The sequence below is a fragment of the Scleropages formosus genome, chromosome 7, assembly GCF_900964775.1.
Source record: "Scleropages formosus chromosome 7, fSclFor1.1, whole genome shotgun sequence".
Taxonomy (NCBI): Eukaryota; Metazoa; Chordata; class Actinopteri; order Osteoglossiformes; family Osteoglossidae; genus Scleropages; species Scleropages formosus.
The window spans coordinates 3,690,401-3,709,503 of NC_041812.1; the positions used below are offsets into that span (position 1 = coordinate 3,690,401).

The following is a 19,103-nucleotide window of genomic DNA, read 5'->3' on the forward strand; positions in this document are numbered from 1 at the left end:
GTAAATATTTCTATGTATCTCAGAAACAAAAAGTACTAGGAAGGTGATCAGGAATCATTGATATTCAGATAAAGTTTTATGCAGCTACTCATGTGATGATCACTGGTTCATATGGTGGAAAGAAACAAACTAGCTGCAGTTAAGAATCACACGTCTGTATCTAAGTGTCTCTTTCTGCTCATGTAATGAACACATTGTATTTTCTATGAGATGTTTGTCACTTTGGAGAAAAGTGTCTACTAAATGAATAAATGTAAGTGTAAATTGACAAATGCGAGCATTTTTAAAGCAGCTTTGGACAGACGTGGAGAATCACGTTTGGAGCCGACTTTGTTAAAATAGGGGATAAAAAATATCCTTCCATCCTCTTTTATCCAACGGAGGTGAATAGACGGATAAACACTCAATTTATCCCAAAGGAAATTGTGCAGGGTTACAGCCGCACACGTGTCAGCCGGACATGGCACCACCCTTTTGTGCCCAAAACAAGGCCATTGAACAGTCACTTACCTTCTGAGTACCTTTTAACTCCACTGAACACATTCGCTGGTTGTTGTTATTCATTTTTGGTTGATTCTGCCTTAATTAAATCAATGAAGCCAAAAAGGCTCTTTGTTAATTTCATGACGGAAGGAGCTCAGTGGGATATGAGCCCAGAGGGTATACAGTAACACCGGTGTTCTCGGCATTGGCCAGGCTGCTTGTTTGCTCCCGGTCCGGTCAGCATGACTCGAAAATCTCCATGAGAATATCTCATTAAAGACCAGCGAGGAACGTACTCATCAGCCCTTGTCATTTAAAGGGTAATTTGCCACAATAATGGGATGAGTCATTAGAAATCACAGCAAAAAACCTTTATAACCACAGGCCTCTGAATAGGTACAGCACTGGAGGACAAAAATAGCGGCACCATTTCATTATTTAAAATGAGCTTTAACTGTAAAGCACATGTAGAGGGTGGTAATTAGCCCTTAGGTGCCTTACCTTTGGAAACAGTATGAGCTTGAAATTATTTTACATTCACATAGGCACGTTGTTTCTGGGCATTGCGCAGTGCACTGGCGTTGTACAGGTCCAGCATATGAAACAAGGTAAACGCGGTATAGGTACTAAGAGCTGAAAACCAGGTTAACTGGTCACACACACTCACTGGTGTGTACTGCTTACTTACGCAGCACTCTTTTTATCTGATCTGAATGGGTGATGCGGATATTTCTTTTTTTAGCATTATATCTTTTAAAAAAAATAAGAAGTAGAAGGTAAGCAGTAGAAAGTAAGTAGAAATTGCTTAGCTCTGAGTTACACTAGACTATGACCTCATAGTTTATTTCTATAAGAACTGAGATTATCATTACAACAACAACAACAACAACAATAATAATAATAATAATAATAATAATATGCCAGTTAATAAAATACCTTGTGGAAGTAAATTTATCATTTAACCATACAGAAATTCCTCTCTATACAATAAGTCTGCCATATGAAAAAATGGTATATAATTTCATAACCACTTGCACTGATTTGAAATAGGATCTTGTTTTATGAGTGCTGACTGCATTTGTTATATTTGTACTAATATGTACCATGGCAGCAGGTGCCATAGTTCTGAGAGCAGTTGGCATGTTATTGAAAAAAAAACAAAGTTCAAATGTCTGCCCCACTTACTACCCTTGATCAAGGTACTTACTGTGAACTGTTTCAGTAAAAATTACTCTCCTGTGTGAATTGTTGAAGTAGTTCTGCATAACTTAATATATTATCTCACCTAACACTGTAAGTAATTCTTCTATGAAAAGCATAAGATGAATGAATAAATCATCATAACTTAATTTTAATATCTGTGGCTGATAAAAAAGGTTTACAGGCATGCATCGCTTAATGATGGGGACACATTCTGAGGAATACGTTGTTAAACGATTTCGACATTGTGCGAACATCATAGAGTGTGCTTATGCAAACCTAGATGGTATAGCCTCGATCATACAATGTACTTATAAAAACCTAGATAGTATAGCCTCAATCATAGAGTGTACTTAAACAAAGCTAGATGGTATAGCCTCGATCATACAGTGTACTTGTAAAAACCTAGATAGTATAGCCTTGGGTGGTGCAGTGGGTTGGTCCACAGTCCTGCTCTCCGGTGGGTCTGGGGTTCAAGTCCCACTTGGGGTGCCTTGCGACGGGCTGGTGTCCTGTCCTTGGTGTGTCCCCTCCCCCTCCAGCCTTATGCCCTGTGTTGCCGGGTAGGCTCCAGTTCCCCATGACCCCCTATGGGACAAGCGGTTCTGAAAATGTGTGTGTATAGCCTCAATCATAGAGTGTACTTAAACAAAGCTAGATGGTATAGCCTCGATCAAAGAGTATGCTTTTGCAAACCTAGATGGTATAGCCTCGATCATAGAGTGTCCTTATACACATCTAGATGGTGTAGCCTCAATCATAGAGTGTACTTATACACACCTAGATGGTATAGCCTTGGTCATAGAGCGTACTTATACACACCTAGATGGTATAGCCTCGATCATAGAGTGTACTTAAACAAACCTAGATGGTAAAGCCTCAACCATAGAGTGTACCTGTACAAATCTAGATCGTATAGCTGCGATGCAGTCAAGAGGCACGGTAAACACAAATTTTATGACGCTGCTGCTGATGTAACACAGCATACTGTTTTACAGTAAACTTTTTTTATAGGTAGAAAGAGTACACTGTAAAATAACAATAAAAAGTACAGTATAGTAAATACATAAGGCAGTAACATAAGTGTTTATTATCATTATCAAGTATTATGTACTGTACATAACTGTATGTGCTACAGTTGTATATGACTGGCAGCGCAGTAGGTTTGTTTCCAGCAGCACCACCACGAACACGTGAGTAACATGTTGCGCTACGACGTCGCTTGTCAATAAGATTTTTTCAGCTCCATTATAATCTTATGGAACCACATCATATATGTGCTCAGCCGTCGCCAGAAACATCATTAAGAGACGCATGGCTGTATTAAAAAACAGAGGCCCTTTGAAAACAGGCCTTTCAACTAACATGGTAACAGAAGCAGCATGGTAAAGACAATGAGGCCTGTCAAAAACAGACCTCTCAGCTATCGTGGTGCTTTACCATCGTAATTCCTTAAAACGTGTAAAATAAGTAGATGAGCCACCACCTGGTGCAGGTTGGATGCAGATTCGACAAAGAGCAGAATTGACCCGAGAGCCTGAATGTGAGCTGAACCAGAGACGCGTGACCTCCTGAACCGGGGAAATAAAGAAGCAGTGTCCAGTTGTCGGGGTTCGAGTCCCTTGTCTCCGGACGGGGGCTGCATCTCACCCGCTTACATTTCCACTTCCTACTTGAGTGAAAATTAGATTTCGTAAGTGTTCTGCACAGTTGGTTAACGATCAGATGTTTCACACAATGATTTATGTAATGGTTTATGCAAGAGGGTCTTCAAAAGGGTTCTTGAATTATAAACTATTCATAGTGCTGTGGAATTACTGGGCATTTCATACCATGAATAATGTCAATATTGGTATATTTTTCCATCTTTCCTTCTCCACAAAGTCATCCTGTGTGTAATTCCCTGCACAGTGTTCTTAGATTCCTACTGCTTTATTTTTTTTGAAGTACAGTTCTTTAATCCCATATTCACAGACAGATTTTAAATTACGGCAATATTCAAGCATATTAGAGCTTTTTTGATCCGGCACATTCCGAAAGTTTTCCTTTTTGCACCGTGATTTTATAACATCGACCGAGCTGTTTTCGTAAAGGTGGCTGCGACTGAATAACAATCACACAGCAATTGTGTGTTTTTAAGCGTAGAGGGGGTTGTGTTACGAGATGTCACACGATGTGATGTTCTCCACAATCCCTCGTATCGTTTTATTTTTGCAGTAATGCGAGTGTAAGGTGTGTATATGTGTACTGCGAGCTCCCTGACTTTCTCCTACATTCCCTCTTTGCTTGTCTTTCACCTTTTTCCAGGTGAAGTACAAGAAGGACTTTGAGGAGAGCAAAGGCAGAGGGTTCAGCATTGTGTCGGACACACCTGAGCTCCAGAGACTGAGGAGGACCCAGGAGCAGATCAGTAATGTAAGCTCTGTGATTTCCTCACGCTCCCCCACGTCTGTCTTTTCTAGAAAACTCTTCGCTTCTATGTGTTTTTGTCTGTGGTTCTGTATGAGGGGCTGCATTTCGTCCCGCTGGCGTGTTTTCGGATGTCCGTTCACTAAGGGAAAGCGTTGTCACCGATAAACCCAACTCCTTCTGGATGGTTATGACTATGAGGGGAGCTGGTAGGAAAATGGTTGGAGCTGCTGACTTTCGACCCAAAGACTGCAGGTCTGAATCCCTCCTCCAGCTCTAGTACCCTTGAGCAAGGTACTTACCCTAAAGTGCTCTGGTAAAGTTACCCAGCTGTATAAAGGGGTAAATAACACAATTCAACAAAAATTATATATCATCATTATTTTGTCAGCTCTCCGTTCAGTTTTGTTATATCAAACATACTTTTGGTGTTATTTGGACTATATGACAGTTTTTAGGAAAGATGTCATGGCGGCAGACGGACTGGAGACAGACAGGTAGGTCGAGGACCCAGTCGCAGGTTGGTTTTATTCTTGCAACCAGGTTTGAAGGACAAGACAAGATCAAGGTCAGGAACAGGTGAAGGTCTTTCTGGGCGTGAACATCACAATGCAGGCAATCCAAACTCGGTAGTCATAGAGAACAGGCAAGGCACAAAGAGCAAAGCCTCTGAGACTGCAAGGGCACAAAGGCGATTGCAAGAACCCACATCGTGTCGTTGCCACGGAGCTCCTTATATCCTAGGTCTAGTTGATTAGACACAGATGTTGCCGATCTGCTCGTTCCCGGGGTCGTGACAGAAGAGTTCCACTGTCTGTCAAATGAGCAAATTTTGGTGAATTTTGGCACCGGGTTCCAAGCACCAAATACTCCGGTAGCTTTTAGGATCTGATACTTTCTAGAAAGTTCTGGTGCTTTCTAGAATCTCCCAATGGCTGTAAAGTACGAAACTAACACTGACACTCTAGAAGAACTAGTGGTACTTTTGTGATCAATAAACTGTAACTAATCATAATCAATGCAGAAATGGACATAATTAAGAACTCTGACGAATTTTGTTACATCTCTTAAGGCGCAATATTTTATGGCCGACAGGAAGTCATTTACAGTCGAACCTCGACTTTCCCGGGTTTAACTTTTGCGAATTTAATTATTCGCGAGTTTAGCATCAATAACGAATTGGGAATTTGTTTGGAGTTTTGTGGGCTGCCGTGGAAAATCCCAGAGGATTGTGCATAGACTAGTATAATAAATGTATAGAAAACTAAAAAAAGTTTAGTAAGTCATAAATGCATAAAATATAATGTATTATTAATATACTTTTTCATTTACTACCGTACGTATATACACAAAATTATTAGAAAAAGTTAAATTTAGTAAAAGTTTCAGTGCACTAAAGAACTACGCACTCTGGTTGGGGATGCCCAGCATAAAAAACATACTTTTGCAGTGTAAAACATACAGTGTATTGTTTTACATTTTTGTGTGTTAAATATGGTCAACAGTATTAAGAGTTAAGGTTTGGGAGGCCTGGAGATATTCGCGGTTTTTCCACTTTTGCGAGGGTCCTGCACCCCTAACCCCCGCGAATGTGGAGGGCCGACTGTACATCCGTTTTTACCGTAATGGCATAATTAAGAACTTAAGGGATAAAAAAATTGTTCAGAATATTAATGTACGTATTAATACATCTGTACTGGCTCATATGGTATTATTTTTTTCTGTACTCCTCTGGAATGAGGGCTTTTTTTTGGGGGGAGCAAGTCTATATATATGCAAGGTACTCTTTGTCTTCTGGAAATACCATAAATCTTATTTTCACCCACACGATCGTCAGTTTGTTTGCGCACGGAGCGCTCGGTGTCAACAGAGCACGGCTCCCCGAAGAGGTGTCAAGCACACGTTCGTTTTGTCGAGATTAAACAAATGAGGTGCAGACGAGGGCCTCGTTCTTAGTGTTTGCCGTGACAAAGGTGTAAGGAAATGGAAAGTGTCGTGTTTCCCAGCCCCTTTTTCCAGAACCCTGTTTTAAACACTGGCCGCTTTCACTTGTTGCTCCTCGTGTCACGGGTGACGGGGGCAGGTCGTCGGGGGCGGGAGCGCTCCGTGGGAACTGCCGCTCCAGGTTCCCCGGCTCCGACGGACACATCACAGCCGCCCCAGGTGCACGACCCCGGGGCCTCGAGGGCTTTAAAACCACATTTTCTCGGCCGGCGCCCGAAAGCGTTACAGCGGTAAACGGCGAAGCCATCGAGCGATAATTAATTCACCTAATGGTGGGAGTGCTGTTTGTGTGTCTAAATCAGCAGACCGTTATTTGATTAGCTGAAGCTCTGCTCGACAAAGCAGTCAGGGAGGTAATTAACTGTAGGAGAAATAGGATTACGTTTTCTCCCCCTTGTCGGAAGTGCCAGCAGTAGCAGGAACGCACATGGGGGAGTGTGTGCTGCCGGCGTCAGGGTGCCCGGCGCAAGGCAGACCGACTCCTCACTCCTCCAGGTTGCTGTCTGTTCATTAATTCATTTAGTGGGCGCTTTTCTCCGAAGTGACTTACAATGTTAAGGTAACAATTATTTACCCCTTTGTACACCTGGATAATTTTACTGGAGAAATTTTAGGGTAAGTACCTTGCTCAAGGGTACTGCATCTTCTTATTTAGCAGACGCTTTTCTCCAAAACGACTTCCAATGCACTCTGTGTAGTGTTATCAGCCCACACACCTTATTCACCGCGGTGACTTACACTGCTAGATATGCTGCTTACACTGGGTCACTCATCCATACATCAGTGGAACACACTTTCTCTACCACTCACACACTATGAGGGAACCTGAACAGCATGTCTTTGGAGTGTGGGAGGAAACCAGAGCACCCGGAGGAAACCCACTCAGACACGGGAGAACATGCACACTCCACACAGACTGAGCGGGGATCGAACCCATGTCCTCTCGCCCCACCCAGGTGCCGTGAGACAGCAGCGCTACTATAACTGTATAATCATAATATTAATGGGCTGCTGAGTGACCTAGAAAAGACTCTGGAACGTTAACCGCTGTTATTTGCAGGTCAAAATATCTGATGCATCAAACACATATGTTTGCTAGGCAGTGGTCTGTGATAGCTCATGTGTGTGTGTGTGTGTGTTTGTTACACATCACTGGGAGCCCTGTGCTCAGTCTCTGCTTGCCGCTGGCAATCGGTGTGTGAGCACTGAATCATTGCTGACCCCTCCGTCTGCCGCTACCGTCAGCAGCTATTTCGGAGAGCAGCTACGCAAGGTGATATTCCAGCTTTGGCCTGAACGGCCCCTTGGAAACAAACGAGACGCGAACGTGCAAAGGAGGTAACGAATTCCTGCCTGTCCTGCCAGCGGCTTTTCATATTCATATTTGAGCGGCGATTCAAAGGAACGTTGGCTTCCAATTAAAATTACAAAATGAGAGAAACGATAAAGCTGATTGAAACGATAATGTACTGTACCCTGCTGCTCTCTTGCGGAAGCCGGTACGATCCAGTTAACCGTCCGAATGGATTTCACACCGATCAGGTGATGTGTTTAATTAGGATGGGATTGCAGCGAAATAAGAGACGGTGGTTTTACTGGGATTTCTGGGTTTTTTCCCCGCGATTCTCTCCAGTGGCTCGTCGAAGCGGCTCGATAGGTGAGCAAGCAGATGGCTACCTCAATTAGCCGGCATCTGATGTCCCACCGAGCAGCGAAAAACAATCCCTTGACTCATGCAAAATTCCAGATCGGTGCAGCCCTGCAGTGTCCTACGGGAGGTCGAGGTCTAGGGGTGTCCTGCCTCTGGGGTGTCACTACATTCCCTGCAGTGGCTGAACTACGGTTTTTAAAGACTTCACGTCAAACTGAATATTGCTTTAAGCCACGTTTCGGGGTAGCATCGTCATTAGAGCTCTGGCCTTTCGACCCGAAAGCTGCAAGTTTGAATCTCACCTCCAGGTCTAAAACCCAGGAGTGAAGTCTGCACGTCACACATGGTCTGAAACTTTGTCCTGAGTGGGGTCGTGGTGAACCGGAGCCTAACCCGGCAACACGGGGGCGGACACCCAGGACGGGATGCCAGTCCATCACAAGGCACCCCAAGTGGGACTCGAACCCCAGACCCACCAGACAGCAGGACCCGGCCAAACCTGCTGCACCACCACGTCCCCGTCAGGAGTAAAGTCCTTACCTTAAATTTGTCAGATAAAAAATGAACCAGCTGTAGAAATGGGTGAGTAACTGTAGGCAGGTTAATGCTGTAAGTTGCTCTGGGGAAAAGCATCAGTTAGATGTGCGGTAAATAAATGTGGTGAATCCTGCATCTCCCATATATGGGGCCCCTGAATATAATAATAAGTTTATAATTATTGACTTTGAAAAAAAAATACTGTGGTGAAGGTGGTAGGCAAAATAAATAGAGTGCTACCTGAAAGTATGTGGACCGCGTTTTAGTTTTACCATAAAATGGTTATTCAGTGAGAATCTGTGTTTCTCATGGGACGTAACAGGTGTGTAATGACCAGTATGGTCCGTATGTTACTTTAGAGGAAATGATGTGTGTGGTAGAAACACACAAGTAGTGCAGGTGTAAAAATAAGTGACACCCAAGTTTCATTGATTAAACTAAGTAGGTAAGTAGAATCAGGGGTGTAAATCACAGTCATTCATTAATTTTATAAGTTTGTTTTAATATTTTATGCAGAGATAATGACCGTCCCTCTAGGGTTCAAATACTTTCAAGCAACACGTGAAGTGAAAAAGGATCATATTTGCAGCGGCTGAAGTCACGCAGGTAGCCATGAAGAATGCAGATTTTTGCCGCTCAGAAGCCAGGGATGTGAGCCAACACCCGACCCAAGTGGTGTAAGATTCTCAGACTGCTACCATATGCTGCTGACAGGCGACGGTTCTGACAAGCTCCTCCGACTGCCCCGTTCACCACCCGGCACAGCTTCGGCATGGCGGATGAGTCACGCGGCTTCGCCCTAATCCATGCCTCTTAGTGGGTGCGATCGCAAGCTGGATCACGGGACTAAACTCTCTCTGTGAATTCGTGCTGTCCCCTGTTAGGGCCATGAGTAACTGCGTTTGTACTGGGAGGCAACAGTGGGACAGCGTGTAGCGAGAGGATGTGGGTTCGATCCCCGCTCAGTCTGTGTGGAGTTTGCATGTTCTCCTCGTGTCTGTGTGGGTTTCCTCCATGTGCTCTGGTTTCCTCCCATAGTCCAAAGAGATGCTGTTCAGGTTCCCCCAGTGTGTGAGTGACACAGAGAGAGAGAGTGTGTGTGTGTTCTGCTGATGTATGGATGAGTGACCCAGTGTAAGCAGTGTATCTAGCAGTGTAAGTCACCGTGGTGAATAAGGTGTGTGGGCTCATAACACTACATAGAGTTCACTGGAAGTGGCTTTGGAGAAAAGTGTCTGTTAAATAAATAAATGTAAATGTACTGACCTCCAGAAAACCATGGTTTCACTGACACTCTGCTTCCAGTTAGCAGAGGTACTGCGGTGGTAACTTGCATGAGGAGGTCGGCCGTTGGCTTGCAAACTCCCCGTCGTCCATCATAAATAAATACAGAGTCGTGCCGGAGGTAAATTATCAATGAAGTCAAACGAGCCAAGAGACAATTTGCATTTGGCCGCCCGGTGTGGAAGCTGAAAATAGTTATGGAGTCAACGTTGGTATTGTTCAGTGAAGAAATGTGTCGTTTCGGTGAAGACAAGTTACACTAGTTTGTCTGAAACGGTATTTAAGATCAGGCTGTGAGTCAGCTCAGATGTCTTATTTCTCATGGACTTGATGACATGATTCTATGCAACTCAACTGTGCAGAATGAATGAATAATTAACGATGGCGCATTTTACAGCCACGGCTGGAACGAGCTGCCTTGTAACTGTGCTGAAGGCCCATATATTCCCTGTACTGCTCTGTGTGTGGACACGGTAGCTCCATGTGCCCCATAAATTAGGTTGACCTTTCTCTAGGAGACGAAGCTTCTCATTGAATGTGTAGCTGTGCTCGTTAAGTCTAGCATTGCTGCTCAGATCATCGTGTCCCGTGATGCTAATGTCCAGCTCCATGTAGAAGAGCTCTGTGCTTCCTGTTGACTTTCTGGTCTCGCTCTGCATCCTCCGCACCCTGGACTAGACTCAGCCGAACTCTACCGCAGAGGTTTCGTGCGCCAACGTGCCGTGCGGTTCTCTTGACCTCTTTTGCTTCTTGTTGCTCTCAGAGATGAGATGAGATGAGATACTTTATTGTCATTGTATGCAATGCAATGAAATTTTGTGTGGCAGCCCTCAGAACAACAACAGCAGCAGAAAGAAAGAAAGAAAGAAAAAAAAAGAAAAGGAATTAGACTGAAACTGCAAAGTCCTTTCATGTGGTTTTTCTAATGCTAATGTAGCCTTGGCTTGTGGGGGAATGTACAGCCTACTGCACCAAGTGTTGTTCACATAGACGCACAGTCCTCCTCCTATGCTCTTCCCGGAGTCCCTCTTCCGATCCGCTTCTGATCTCGTCCATCTTGTTGGTAATAGACCTGGAGGTGGCGAGGAACGGGCCCGGAAGTGCTGCTCTGTACCGTTTAGCCTTTAGCCGAGCGCCTGGCCCGGCTCACGTCCCCCGCTTCTGTTTCCTTTCTCTCCGCCACCTGCACATCCTTGCTGGCGGGATGGCAATTCCAATGGACTCTGGGGGGCGTAGGATCTCCGAGGGGATGAAAGCGGTGTCCAAGGTGAAAAGTAACTGAGATTGGTAATATGTGCCGAAAGATACTCGTGTAGGGGGCATGGTGGCGCAGCAGGCTTTGCCGTATCCTGCTCTCTGGTGGGTGTGGGGTTCGAGTCCCACTTGGGGGGTGCCTTGTGATGGACTGGCATCCTGTCCTGGGTGTGTCCCCTCCCTTCCAGCCTTGTTCCCTGTGTTGCTGGGTTAGGTTCTGGTTTGCTGTGACCCCACTCAGGACAAGAGATTTCAGAGTGTGTGTGTGTGTGTGTGTGTGTATTACTGTGACTTTGGGCTCTTTGGGGTAGTTTCTCTGAAATAACAGCATTCACTTGTTACATGAGAAAACACCATGGCACTCACCTGATCAGGTGTTCCTTAGAGGCTTTTAAGAAACATCTCCCTACACTCCTCCCTCTGGTCACTTGTTGAACCCCCTCACAAGAGATCCAAAACTGACAGTTCATAGGTTCTTGGTTTTGGCTCCAACCCCTCCAGCAGCTCACAAAATGTCTCAGAACACATCTCTTTTAGATCCCCTTGGGGTCATCACTGCAGAACAGCTACACAAATTTTCCATTACATCATCCCTCCTGATCATCTTCATATTTCCTGTCTGACGCTCACCTCTGTACGCAGCTTTTTGAGTTATACGTGGCACCGGGAACCAGTTGTATCGGACAAATAAACGGCTTCGATTATTGCATTTCTGTGTCTGAAGCTCTTCGTCTGTTCCGAAGTACACTTTTTACATGCCCCGAATTGTACGTCGCTTTGGAGAAAAGTGTCTGCTCATTGAACATACACTATGTAAAGATAAAAGTAGACGGTGTCTTCTGCCGAACCCGGAACTGTTTTTGCTTACTCTCTGCCGATACCCAGCAAATCACCTTTAAGCTGACAGACGCTGGAAAAGAGAAAGTCGTCTATCATAATACACACACACACACATTGTCTGAACCATTTGTTCCATTTGGAGTTGCGGGGAGCCGAAGCCTAACCCAGCAACACAGGGCGTAAGGCTGGAGGGGGAAGGACATACCCAAGATGGAACACCAGTCCATCGCAAGGCACCCCAAGTGGGACTCGAACCCCACACCCACCGGAGAGCAGGAGCCGGTCCAGCCCGCTGCGCCACTGTGCCCCCCCCCGTCATAATAATAGATGATTAAATAAATAATACGTTTCAAACAGTAATGTAACAGCTGGAAGCATAGTGGTAAGAGCTACTTACTTACCAGCTACTACTTACTCGATTCCCGCCACCATTGAGCGTGGTACTTACCCAAAAATTGCTCCAGTAAGATTACCCAGCTCTATAAAGGGGTAAATAATTGTAACCTTAACACTGTAAGTTGCTTTGGAGAAAAGCATCAAACAGGGTGGCACAGTGAGTAGTGCTGCTCTCTTACAGCGACTGGGTGGTGTGAGAGGAGATGAGTTTGATCTCGACTCAGTCTGAGGGGACTTTGCATGTTCTTCCTGTGTCCGTGTGAGTTTGCTCTGGTTTCCTCCCACAGTCCAAAGACATGCTGTTCAGGTTCACCCATAGTGTGTGAGTGACAGAAAGAGAGTGTGTGTGTGTTCCACTGATATATGGATGAGTGACCCATTGTAAGTAGTGTATCTAGCAGTGTAAGTTACCCTGGTGAATGAGGTGTGTGGGCTGATAACACTACACAGAGTTCATTGGATGTTGCTTTGGAGAAAAGCATCTATTAAATAAATCACTGTAAATGTACCACCTTCAGCAGGATTAGAGATGGAACACTAATGTGAAGAAAAGAAACTGCAGATTTATGTGAGCGTGGCCTTATTTGTCAAGGCATCCCGCCCTAACCCTTTGCGTCACTCCAGTGTGTGATGTCAGCTTTGGCCTTCAGGCCAGGAAAATAATTCTCTGTGCTTTGCTGACACAGGCGGCTGTTCCACACCTCAGCAAGATAAGGAGAAACCACCCTGCTCATCATGTGTGGTGGGGGAGCATTTGCAGAACTGGACCGTCAGATATGCTATGAAACGTTTTAGATTTCTCAGACTTGATGGCCCTTTTATTGACGATGGGTCTTGGTAACTGCTTTTGACAATTAAACCAATCGGTTCCACTCTTTAGAAACCGCTCACATTTGGTCGATTACTTAGAGAATCACTTATATGGTTCTGTGCTTTACTTATTTTATTTTTATTATCTTTCAGGGTATAAATAATGGTTTCGGACACGTTACTGTATTTTATGATAGGTCATATTGGCCTTCGTTTCACGTCTCGCCCGTGTAGAAATATTTCATTTTAAGAGCTGCGATAATTGTTGGAGGGAATATCCATATAAAAGTGGTGTCAAATTTTAGATAATCAAGGTGAATTATTAAATAGGATTATGTGCATTCACTGTGTAAACATTATATCCATTTGCCATCAGCTGTCTCACATTTACGGAATATATATTCAACCCTTCGAGTGGACAAAATATTTGTTTATGTGCTATAAAGACGTCTTTTCATATTCATTTTCCTAAGTGTCGTGTGGGTGATGTTTTCGTGAGTCTCTGATGAACCATTGTTAGATGTTTTTCAGCGTCAGCCAGAATCGGTCGTTTTAAAATTAATGCGAATTTTATATTTTAAGAAATAAATGAGACAAAAACGCATTAGCGTAGACATGTTGTCGCCATCATCTCCCTCCTGGTTTCATGAACCCAGTTCTTCTCCAATTTGCATAATATTTCTTTCTGATTCACAATACCCTAAATGCATTTTCACTCATGGTTCATATGAAACAGAACTTATGTCAGTGAAGAGTATTTAAATCAAGAAAGGCTTTTTGGAATGGTTGGGTCACTGTCCTCTTGGGTTATAGATGAGCTGGATGACAAAGAAATATTTATTCTTTTGGTCAGATTGAGAATGTGAATATGAATGTACGAGTGGCACGGTGGTACAGCGAGTAGCACTGCTGTCTCACAGCACCTTGGTGGTGCAAGAGGACGTGGGGTCCATCCCCGCTCAGTTTGTGTGGAGTTTGCATGCTCTCCACATGTCTGTGTGGGTTTCCTCCAGGTGCTCTGGTTTCCAACAACAAACTATTCAAGTTCACCCATAGTGTGTGAGTGAGAGAGTGTGTGTGTTCCGCTGATGTATGGATGAGTGACCCAGTGTGAGTAGTGTATCTAGCAGTGTAAGTCTTTCTACTTAAAAAAAGAAGTTTACTGTAAAACTGCTGTGTTACACTGGTAGCCATGTCATAAATCTCATGTTTACTGCATCTCTTGACTGCATTGAGGCTATACCATCTAGGTGTGTATAAGTACACTCTGTGATCGAGGCTATACCATCTAGGTTTGCATAAGTACATTCTAAGATCGAGGCTATACTATCTAGGTTTGCATAAGTACACTTTATTATTGAGGCTATACCATCTAGATGTGTATAAGTATGCTCAAACAGATAAATTCGCGAAGGAGGAGGACACCAGTTCAGAGCCTTACTGGTGAGTCAGAGGTGGACGCAGCACAGGTCAGTTAGACCTTGGCTGAGCCACAGGGGAAAAGACCAAGTGTTGAAAATGCCAAGTTGGATCAGCTTTTATTTCACAAGCCTTTGTGAGTCAGCATGTTTGCTGTTGCTAAGTACTTGAATGTCACGTCTTAAAGCGGAGCCGAGGAACCTCTCCTTGTCCTCTCAGGAGGACGACTCATTCACTGCCCATCTGGCCTACCATTTTGGTGCTAATTTCTGTTTAGTCCTGGACCAGGTTCGTTCCTTGAGCTGGAGGGGATGAGGCAGGTGGAAAAAGGCAGATCATTCATCATCATCAAGAGGGACCCACTTAAGAATGAGCAAAGACTTCCAGTTTTCACTCATGCCGTAGCAGCCCGTGTTTTTTTGGTGGTTATGCTTCCTGCTGTTAGAAATTGCTGAAAGTGATTTTTTTTTCACATCATTGCTTTAAACCAGGGTTTCTTCACCTTTGGTTTCAGGGGGTCCCTGAAGCACCATCTTGGTTTGAAAACACACACACACAAAATTCACTTGTCCTAAGCAGGGTCACGGTTAACTGGAGCCTAACCCAGCAACACAGGGCGTAAGGCCAGAGGGGAGGGGACACACCCAGGATGGGACACCAGTCTATCGCAAGGCACCCCAAACGGGACTCGAACCCCAGACCCACTAGAGGGCAGGACCCAGCCAAACCCACTGCACCAGCCCGCTTTGAAAATAACCCTCCTTAAATTAAAGTTAGCAATAAAATAAGCAAACACTATTACTATTCCGCGGGGGGTGCGGTGGCGCAGTGGGTTGGACCGCAGTCCTACTCTCCGGTGGGTCTGGGGTTCGAGTCCCGCTTGGGGTGCCTTGTGACGGACTGGCGTCCCGTCCTGGGTGTGTCCCCTTCCCCCTCCGGCCTTATGCCCTGTGTTGCCGGGTAGGCTCCGGTTCCCCGTGACCCCGTAAGGGACGAGCGGTTCTGAAAATGTGTGTGTGTGTGTGTGTGTATTACTATTCCACTCCTAACAGTGACATCATTCATTCTACGTGAAATAAATTCAGTGTAATTTTTTTTTCTGAATTTACTTGTGGACATCTGATTCTGCAAAGGTCCACGGCCCCCAAAAGGTTAAAAACCAGTGGCGTCACTTGGATGGTGTGGGGGGTGCGGACCGCACCAGGTGACATCGTCAGAGGGGGGTGACACCAAAACGACTGTCTATAATATTTGTGGGCAGTGTTTCAGCAGAAATTTATTATCGTTTATAAAAATATCCTTGTAGTTCGTTATAAGAGCAAAAACATTTTTTCGTAATAAAGCCCAGTTTACATGTATCAATATACCTACAAGGGTAAAACTCTGAGCTCATTTATTTTTTGAGCCTTCCAGTGCGCTCCGCTCAGAGCTCTCATCATTACCCAATTACAATTTCAATTACAGTGACGCTTCGGGTCACGTGGTTTCGTCTCCACGCGCTACAAACATTTTCATTGCCGTGGGTGTTTTTAAAATAGTCCCTGATTTTGTCAATTTTCTGCTGTTTTACCTACAATATTGTGGTAGCTGGTACTTGTGAACCTGTATCAATAACATTAAAATAAACAGAATTTTGATGCAGTTCTTAAACATTTTTACTTCAAATTCTGTTGTTTTCTCACCACATGAAACTGCACACACACACACATACTATCTGAAGCCACTTGTCCCAGAGAGGGTCACAGGGAGCTAGAGCCTAACCTGGCAACACAGGGCACAAGGCTGGAGGGGAAGAGGACACACCCAGGACAGGGCACCAGTCCATCACAAGGCACCCCAAGCAGGACTCAAACCCTAGGCCCACCAGGGAGCAGGACCCAGTCAAACCCACTGTGCCACCATGCCACCATGCCACCACACCCCTTCCCTACACATGAAAGTATGTAAATGTAAATACATTTCGGCTGTGCGTGTGATATTGTAATTTAAAGGTGTAATTTTAATTTTGCTAGTGGTTTATGTCACTAATATTGCCATGACATTCAGAGATATAGGGGAATTATGATTTACGAGTAACATCAGTGCAAAAAACATCACTAAGGATTTTGTATGGTCTGGTACGGGAGGAGGTCCACGGGGGGTTGGGGGGGACGCCACGAGTTACCGCACTGGGTGACAGCAACCCTAGTAAAGCCACTGCTAAAAACCTCTGCTCTATAAAGCCAGCTGCGTCGGACTTTACCTTCACACCTCCTTGAGACCGAGGTGTTACTTCCAGCTGTCTGGTTATTAGATCGTTCTTGATGCCACTTCCATCTCCACTCTGGATATTGCGGTCAATGCGCTTGAATATTATTTATTGAAGGACACTTTGCACCGCAGAAACCGGGAAGGGAAAAGAATTGCAGAAGTGAGCACGCGTGCATCCAACAGAGATGAATTTGTTTTGCCGGAACAGTGTATCATATGTATGGAAATACTGAGTGTGGTCCGGAGGGCCCCTCGCAGAGCCCTGAATGAATCTGCTTCTTGCATACTTATGTCTCCATTTTTATGAGCGTGCAGTATATCATAACCAGGAGGTGGAAATTGGTGTTTGGAATAAATTTATTTCAAATTTCAGCGATCATGACAGCGCGAGGAACGGAAGGATTGCGAACATTTGGAAAAAACCCGTTTGCCCGAACTGATACCGTATATCAACACGTCTGTTTTTATATTTCATCTGGAAAGAATGAGAAGCAGAAAATAGGATTATACCGACGCTACGAAACATCAGTGGCCGCGGTCACGAGGAAATCGGAACCAAGTGTTGCATTGTTTGGTACAGAGTGGATGGAATTGTTCTTTATTAAACCCGCAGCTCCTTGTCTCTCACACACACACACACACACACACACAGAGGCATCGGTTGTTTCCGGTAGCTTTCTCTTGACTTTCTTTTTTGGAAATATTATGCTGTAAAGCATACAAATTAGATTTAGGCCATAGCCTAAGCCTTTCTGTAAGTGTTTCACTGATGCGCATTAGCACCAATATCCTGGAACAAAAGTGCTGTACCCCCATGGGTGGGTTGCTTATTTCAGGGATGCCAGTGTAAAAAAAAAATTAAAAAAACTACATCCAACTAGGACACAGGAAATCTCGTCTTGATTTAAAGGCACACCACCCTAGTGCATCCATTTATCTCACACTTTTCTCCAAAGTGACTTATGATATTAAGCTACTTACAGTAATTTTACTGGAGCAATTTAGGGTAAGTACCATGCTCAAGGGTACTACAGCAGTAAGCGAGATTTGAACCTTCAGCCTTTGGATGCAAAGGTGGAGACTTTAACTACTACGTGATCAGCTGCCACATTGTGTAGCCACACACAGATACAGCAATGGGCAATTTAGAGTCATCGGTTCGTCTGAAACATGTATCTTTGGACTGTGGGAGGAAACCAGAGCACCCAGAAGAAACCCACGCAAACTCCACACCGTATGAACGGGCGTCAAACCTAAGCCTGTTTTCACAACCCAGGCACTTGAAAATGAGAAACTATTTATTAGAGCTATAAACAAGAACTTTGCGGGTGTTTCAAACATTCAAAAAATGGGTGGGAACGGAACCTATAACCTTTGGGTGCAAAGGAGGCAACAACTCTAACCACTATGTTACCAGCTGCCCTTTAATGCTGTATGATGTACAGGACTCAGTGCACACCCACCTGACCCATCAGTCTCAGCTCTTTTCCGTCCTCTTTTTCCATATCCTGTCCTTCAGAGTTTTCTATTATGAATATTTTTGGAGAAGCTCGTGAAACATTAATGAAGGGACGTTCATGTACCAGCTGTTGCAGCATCACCTGAAAAGCGTTCAACAACACCACTTGTTTTCATTTGCAAGCAAAAAAATGAGGTGCCCCGCGGATTAGGTTGAAAGTTTTCCGCATCCAGAGCGAACTTTCAAGTGTTAAAATGGTCTGGAACAAAGTAATCGCAGAAGCTCGAGAACATAGCAGCTGCAATAAAATTTATGGGCTGAACGTTGCAATTTAATAAGTTCTGAGAATCGCTTTTTTTCCTTCTCGCGACGGCAAAAAGAGGCGCTGGTGATGTTCCGCGCTGTAAATTATTGATTATTAATTATTACTGAATCATTAATTAGTTGGTGCACATCACCAGTTGTCTGAGGAATCTCTCTGTGGTGCTTCTGGGGACTCAGTGACTTTGTGTGAATATACAGGCAGTCCCTGAGTTACGAACGTCCGACTTACATACGACCCGACAAACATCTGACAAACCGACGTTAGATACGAACCGTACCAAACTGTTCCCACTTACGTGCAAATTTGACTTAAGGACAGCCTTAGGAATCGAACTCGTTCGTAATCCGGGGGCTGCCTTTATTTGCTGGAGAACGCACAGGTAAATAACTGCATTTCCACCTTAAATTTACTCCGTTTTACATTTAACATGACTAGTTTTTTTCCCTTTCTTTTCATAAAAAAGTGTGAAATCACAGGTGGAGTAATGAATGTGAGGCTCTAAATTGAACCTGTGAGTTTGTCAACCGGGGGCCGCAACTGTACACCTGCACGTCCCTCCGTGCCTGACACACAAATAGCCGCGTCACCGTAATTCTGCTCGGTCGGCGCTTTTCGGCAACCGGCGCTTCGGGGACGTGGCATCTTGAGCCTCAACTCCAACTTTAAAGACACGCACAGTTTGTTAAAACAGGCCAACGTGTCGCTTGGGACGGAAACACGGTCGAGGGGCTGCCGACGGCTGTACGTTTATCGGAGTCATTCCGAAAGAGCGCGGTAAAAAA

General features: G+C 44.5%; 1 protein-coding gene across 2 annotated transcripts in view; it reads left to right on the plus strand.

The window, feature by feature from the left end:
- nebl (nebulette) overlaps positions 1 to 19,103 on the plus strand; it is a 57,597-nt gene that overhangs the window by 28,556 nt on the left and 9,938 nt on the right. For both annotated transcript variants that reach the window (XM_018741744.2, XM_018741743.2), the window contains exon 4: positions 3,991 to 4,098. In XM_018741744.2, the coding sequence (XP_018597260.1) occupies positions 3,991 to 4,098 (108 nt within the window). The remainder of the gene's footprint in view (positions 1 to 3,990; positions 4,099 to 19,103) is intronic.